The 7,110-nt window shown below is 48.6% G+C and overlaps 1 protein-coding gene and 1 pseudogene across 1 annotated transcript; one reads left to right on the plus strand and one right to left on the minus strand.

Annotated features, from left to right (window-relative positions):
• The first annotated feature begins 448 nt into the window (after positions 1-448).
• LOC120845309 lies at positions 449-4,285 on the plus strand (annotated as a pseudogene).
• A 1,400-nt stretch (positions 4,286-5,685) lies between these two features.
• On the minus strand, positions 5,686-6,642 carry LOC120845310. Its single transcript, XM_040217149.1, has one exon. The coding sequence runs from the start codon at positions 6,640-6,642 to the stop codon at positions 5,686-5,688; it is 957 nt and encodes a 318-aa protein (XP_040073083.1).
• Between the last annotated feature and the right edge of the window lie 468 nt (positions 6,643-7,110).

Below are 7,110 nucleotides of genomic sequence, written 5' to 3' on the forward strand. Positions count from 1 at the left end.
TCGTCCGCTGCCATCCGCTGGTCCCATCCACGATACGCGGAATGAGTGAACGCACAGAATGCTTCCGGTTTTCTGTGTTACCTTTTTGTTTAGAGCGCATTTCTTAGGGGCCCGTTTCCGGCTTGAGCGGCGTCACCGTCGGCGTAACCGCGAGGTCACGTGCCCCCCCCCCCCCCCCCCACCGGGCTACGTGACCCCCCTGAAGTTACGTGACCCCCTGAGGTCACGTGACCTCAAGGAGTCACCTATCCCACAGTGCGCTTCCATCCTCCTCCTCAAGAGCTGCGCTCTAATCCGGCATTACAGGGAATAGGCCTTATGCGAAATAGCTTTGTGGTCTGACAACACTGAGAGCGTCGCCATATTGAGTTTGTCAATCGTCGCGAGAGAACACCGAAGCCGCCGAAGCACTGGAAGCATCGGAAACACCTCGTACGGGCAGTGTGCGATGGCAGGGCCGCGGTGTTTTCCGCCTTCGGACCATAGAATGTGGACAAACAGCCTGACTAACTTGCCTCAGCTATGGGACGAAACTCTCGGGGGCCTTTGCACGATGGCGACAACCTCGTCAAAGCAGCAAAGCAAGTCCTACGTCTTCGCTGTGGAATCCTACACAGTCCCGTTTTCCGTGCGGACGAACATCTGCGATTCAAGGTACTGTGAACTATGGCCTCTTTGGTTAACATCGTTAATAGGTGCGGTGCTTAATACTTTGTAATCAAAGAGTTGCGGCTGTATGCGTACGTGTGTGTGACGAGCGCTCTGCGTGCATTTCGTAGCGCGCGCGGGCGTGGTATTGGCGCGCTCACACCGGCGATGCAATCTAGTCGCGCGATAACTTTCATCGCAAAAGCAACCATTGCGGGAAAGAAAGCGACACGATTTGAGCAGTCGCTACAGGCGCATTCCCCCCGGCCTTTTGCGATGCGATCTAGCCGCGGAGCGGCTGTTCGGAGCGAAAGTTTTCGAGAAGCGACTCGCCAACGAAGGCGTTGGACTAGCTCATCGCGCACGCCAGTGTGACTATCTAATTTTTTTTTAGATGTGATCTAGTCGCATCGCACGACTGCTTTCATCGCCGGTGTGCACACGCCTAAGATCGGACGCATGGGCCCGTGTTTCTTGCGACGCACTGACACACTAGTGACAGTTATCGCATTGCAATTTGCTGTTTTCATCTCCTTTCTTGTTTTATTTTGTTTTTTTTTGGCGGCCGGCCAGCAGACGTTTTCACGTACTGGCACAAGCCTTTCTGCACGCCCCCCCCCCCCCTCCGGCCCCTCGGACACACGCACAATCGCTCTGTACAAATAAAGACCGTTATGAGCCATGCGAACACTTGACGCTGTCTCGTATGCTTGTCTGCTCTAGCGTTACAGCCCATGACAAACTGCTGTATGAGGGGGAGGGGTAGAGGAGGCCCCGGCCAAATGGTAGATTTTTTTCTTTTGGAGGGGGAGGGGGGGGGGGGAAGGGGGGAAGCCGGGCCCCATGGGCAGCCCCCCTGCCTACGTGCGTGATTGTAGCATTGTTATTGGAAGAAAAGCAAAAAGTGAATTGAATGCAGCTTGTAATTTTTTTTTTTTTTTTGGTATTGTTGCAGCTTTGGGATTGTCTAGGGCCGAGCGGTGTGCTACCGGAGCCAGAAAAAAACTGGTCTGCCCTACAACGTCCTCCTGGTGTTCAAGGCTGACAGCGGTGAAGATACAGAATCAAAATGCGCGTGCCCTGCTGGTGCATGGGGTGCGTGCAGCCATATAGTTGCTGTTCTACGGCTGTTTATTTTGTTGAAGAAAGAGGGATTTAAAGAGGCACCGCCTGACCTCTCATGCACAGAACTTCCCCAGCAATGGGGGCGCCCTCGCCGACAAGGCATCACGCCGATAAGCGTCCAGGATGTAGACTGGGGGAGTTTTCGGGAGGGTGGTATGGAGATGGCAATGCCAGTGCAGCTCTACGATGCACGAGCTGAGAAGCACGAGGACGAACAACAAAAACTGCAGTCTTTTCATGCACTAGGAAGGGGCCTCGAGAACATTGGAAACTTTGACTTCGCGTCAGTTCTCCTAGCAGCACGAAGGCAGTCTGTGTAAACAAAACTCGGACCTGCCCCTGCCGGCTCTCCAATGTCCTACCAGCAAGCTCAACTACCTGCAGGCTTCAAACATGGATGTCGGACAACATTGTCATGGGAGCAGGCACCATGAGCTTAGTCCCAGCACAGTCTCTCTTCAACAGAGCTTCACAGCCCACATTCCCTGGCGGGTTGAGCGCTCAAGAATAGAGCATATTGACAGTAAGTGTTGTCGATGCGGATGACATGCCATCAAGGGTGTCATCAACAGTGCTGCCACAGTGCCCATGCTGTTCGTTCAGGCGGTGATAGGGTAAATCATTTTGCTGGCTGCGAGCAGTGTTCCACAACAGCAATGGCACAAGTAAATGCGTCTTACATGTAATGCACAGCTCGTGAAGATAAACCACAGCCGGACTGAATGCACAGTCTCTCACGGCCTGTGCAATGCGGCGTGAAACTGCCTTTAGTACTATTGCGGACTCTGTTAGCTATAACACAGCAGCCGTGGCTGATCCCTACCCCTTTCAGAGGGCAACTGCTATAGCAGTTGCCCTCTGAAACACCGCACCTAGTCTGTGCGCCAGAATTGTCCTTCCAGGTTGCGACCACACAAGGTCACAACCAGGAGTGAGCATGCGCAGGTGGAACAGTGGATGAGAAGAGCTGCAGCGCCTCATGCAGAACAGCATGCATGCTTCTTCAATTCCGAAGGTTGTATGAAAGCACAGGAATCCAGTCCGGCCGTGGACAAACAAACACAAGTGTTGTAACACTTCACTAGTGTCGTATTGCACGAAGCACTGAACAACATTAAAATTTGGGGTCAAAATCAGATTTCATGTAGCGATGATCAGCGTAAATATCAAAACAAGCTTCGCTTAACACCGATTCCCACATAATGTGGGATCCACATATTTTATTCTGTCCTGCTTTGCTTTGTCGCCAAGCAACAATGTAGCTGCACGGTGTACGACCGCTCCAAAGCCAGCCTGGTCACGTGCAGCTGAATTTGCGCTTGATGCCTAAGCGAGACCAGCTGCAAAACACAAAGCTAAAATGCACCTTAAAGCCTGGAAAGACTTTGATGCACACTGATTTACTTTTTGTGGGGGTGGTAAAAAGCGTTCACAGTTTAAGAGTGAAAGGTTGTTCCAGCTATCAGTCGCAACAAGTGCAGAGATTGTAAGGGTGGGTAAATTTGCGGGTTTACATGCTGAACTAGCGAATGGCATATTTGGCACGCCCCAGTGGGAGACAGGGTTAATTTAGACCACCTGGCAATTTTTGACAGCAACCCAACCCCAATCTGAGTTACACAGTGCCTCTCCGCATTAAGTCTTAGTCAAGTTGCGGGCAGCTCGGCCAATATTCAAACACGCCGACTGGGGATCCATATGCTAGCACTTTGCATCTGAGCCACCTAGGCGGCTAGTGTGGCAAGTGTAAAATGCTGTAACCAAAGAATGAGCTGTTAAACACTTGTATTGTCCTCTCATGGCATATTCTGTTTTTCGCAGGAAATCCAGCTTTCACCAGAGGAGGCGAGAGACCTAGAGCGTAATACCAGGCAGCAGCGACACAGTCAACGCTGGAAAAAAGCACGGTGAACAGACTAACTGCATCGCGTTTTGGATGTGTCATCACACGCAAAGAGTGGACGGAGAAGGGCCTCAAGAACCTAATTGAGCCAAAGGACCTGACACGCGTTCGTACTGTTCAGTACGCGATAAGAAACGAAAGCGTGGCCAAGGATCGGTATGTTGCTGTGATGAAGTACTATGGACACAATGTGTCAATTCAGCCCAACGGCCTATTTGTAGATCCATCATGCCCTGGCTAGGTGCAAAGCCCGACGGACTAGTCTATGACCCAGAAGAGCTGTCGTACGGTGTTCTAGAAGTCAAGTGCCCACATTCTCTCAAAGACAGTGAGCCACACTATGCAAAGAAACAAAAATTTTCTCTAGTTTTTGAAGAGAATGACAAGCCACAGCTAGACAGAGACCACGATCACTATGCCCAGGTTATGGGACAGATGGCTCTGACTGGCTGTTTGTGGGGCGAGTACATTGCTTGCTCGGAGAAATGGATCGGCGTGGACCATATTCGATTTGATCAAAATGAATGGCTCGAAATGCGCAAAAAGCTGGACAGCTTTTTCTTTGCGTACAACGTTCCCTATCTTGTCAGGAGGCAGGACACGTGCTAGTGTCTAAAACAAAAGGCAATGAGCAAAAGCCACTTTGAGAGTGGAAATGCTTTCCTCAAATTCCTAAGTAGCACACTTGACCGGCGCAAGCTAGAGGCATACTTGGGCCAAGCTTGTGCCGGTCAAATGTGCTACTTGAGTTAGGTAGACATTGCGACATTGTTAGCGCAAACACAACATAACTGCATTTTCTCATTTACTTCGAACGAGTATTAGTGGGGTGCAAAATTTTACCGCCTACATTATAGTCCTAAATGAGCCCTTTCCATTAAATAAAAACTAATTACACCGTTTCGATTTCAAAAGAAAAACAAAAAAATGTGATGCTTGTTTGCACTAACAACGTCGCACTCTGTACGGCACCATACATTTCAGCACTATTGTTATGGACTGTAAAGGCGCCCTGGTGTAGCCGTGTAGGTGGAACCTTACGGATTGCTGTGTTTGCAGTAGTTATTGCTTTCCGACGTTCATTTCCAAGCTGTCTAGTGAGAGGTGTTCGTGCTAAAGATGTTGAGTTACATACATTTCTGGATCTGCATGTTGGTGATATTCACTAGTCGCAGCTAGAGCTGTAATCAGCAGACACTACTGCTGAACTGAAAGTGACATTTTGTTCTAAATTTTATTTTGTTCCCATTCAATGTGGGACCGACAGATAAAGAAGAATCAGGAGCGCCATATTTAGCTCTACTTTAAACACCGGTTCATTTGCACAGATTTCTTTCCATTTTAGTTTGTAATAACAGGTTTGCAATGTTCAAACATTATTTGTGTGACTGCTTGCGTGAATATACCATGTCTGCCTCATGCCAGTCTCAAGCACCCTGTCACAAAATAAAGTGTTACCGTAGATTCTACACCAACTCGTTTGTAAATAAACCCGTTTGCTCACAGCAGCTGTGGGCACCGCGCACTTGCAGAGGCCTGTTTACGAACGAGCTACGCATATACGCATGCTCCGTTGCGAGGCCAGTGTTGCCGAATGGATGCGACGTCGGAGACCTGAATTTTGTATATGGTGGGAACGAAAAATACGAGCAATACAAAAGTTTCAGAATTTATGCAGTTTTAATATCTTGTCGAACTTTGGCACAGCATGCTATCACACTACTCTGCAACCGCTAGGGTGACCACATTCTAGAAACAAAAACGCATTCAATGCAACTGTTTTCCCCCAAAAAATGCACAAGCATGGTGTCCAGAATAAGGAGTTTTTGCTGCGAGGGAGAGATAGGGGTTATACTACGTCGCACAACAAGAAAGTTATTTTGTGAAAGCCCACAGGCTAATACATGTATGGCCTCCATACTTGTCACTACCCAGTCCACCGTTTCAGGCACGCTACCCAAATGCCGAATAAGCGAGCACTGAAAATTGCTGAGGATTGCTGACACAATTCAAATCTGGTTAATCAGTGGAGCCAAGGTAACAGGTATGGGCCGATCAAAAATGTGATACGCCTTTATCTTTTGTATCCTTCGCTCCACATGTATTCGCAGTGAGGCAATCTCTTTGGTTTCTTCGACTTGACTGGGCGAGAATATGCGGCCCTTCAAAAATGGGGACAAGTTCAGCTTCACATCTCTTTTTTCCAAAAGGTCGTGGATGCGAAACCCTTTATCCGCCATTACAGCATCACCAGCATCAAACTCTAAGTCTAGAAATCCACTGCTTATAACACACTCTCTGTCTGAACTTCGGCCTGTAAAAAGCTCTGAAACAAAAGCTACAAGCCCGTTCGGAGAGACACCAATAAGGCCCTTGAATGTGTTTGTGGACTTGTATGACGAATAGGTACATGACTGGAGAGACAAAGAAGAGGGCACCTCACACTGAATTTCAGTGGCATCCAAAATTGCTCGTGTCGACGCATAGTTTTCAGCAAACTCTGGTGGCATGGTCGCATCAACTGTTTCCCAAGGCGCCCACAGAGGCAACACGTTTAGTTTGGCATACAGAAAGTTCATCCACGATTTGCAAATTCTTGAGACTGTCGATTGTGCGATAAAAAATCTATGAGCTAAATGTGCCTCAAGTAGACCAAGGCGTAGCCGAACAAGAACTAGAAATAGTTCGTTTTCGGTGCTCAGCTTTCGTTTACGCCCCTTCAATGATCCTGTTCCGCTGCTGCTCTCTGCACGTAAAACGTTGCAGCCACCATCCCTGGGGTTGATGTAAAGAAGCAAGTCAACAAAGTGTTCGTAATTTGGAAGGCCGGTATAAAACATAACGTCTTCATCACTGTCCTTGAATTGTTGGATGGTAAATCGAGAAGCGTCTTCTTTTTCTTGAGCAAGTTGGCAATCAAGAGAGATCTTCTCTGCATGCGGTTCCCGAATTGTTTCTCTTGCCATTTCCAACTGAGAAGTCCACACTCATCTCGAAGCCTTCCAATTTCTTTGTTCAAGCCTTCAATGATGCTTGCCAGACGTGTACTGTCTGTTGCGGGTAATGTGCTGTGGTCAGTAGGCTCCAGTGGGTTTTCAGCTGCAGCCTGCACTTCGTTTGTGCAACACACAGCTGGATCATCCTGCATAGTGTTGTCTATTTGTTGGGATCTTGGCGCTGGTGCATTAGCCTTTAGCTGTGGCGGTGCACGCTTTTTTGGAGGCTTTCGCCCTATTTTCGTTTTGGAAAAGGAGAAAACGGATGGCACTGCCGTATCACGAAGTAGCTTTCGGCCACTCACAACGTTGGGTATGTAGTCACTTTCATGAAAGTGTTTCGAGCACAGCTTCGTCCACTTGCTTACTTGAAACTCGGGGCCTTCATCTCTTCTGTTTGCGACAATCCATTTTTTGTAGACCATGGGATCTTTAGGG

This window comes from Ixodes scapularis, unplaced genomic scaffold (assembly GCF_016920785.2).
Source record: "Ixodes scapularis isolate PalLabHiFi unplaced genomic scaffold, ASM1692078v2 PGA_scaffold0__279_contigs__length_252992795, whole genome shotgun sequence".
Classification (NCBI taxonomy): Eukaryota; Metazoa; Arthropoda; class Arachnida; order Ixodida; family Ixodidae; genus Ixodes; species Ixodes scapularis.

Excerpts from the sequence above, each read along its gene's own strand:
- LOC120845310 (XM_040217149.1), bottom strand. The coding sequence starts at position 6,642 with ATGGCAAGAGAAACAATTCGGGAACCGCATGCAGAGAAGATCTCTCTT.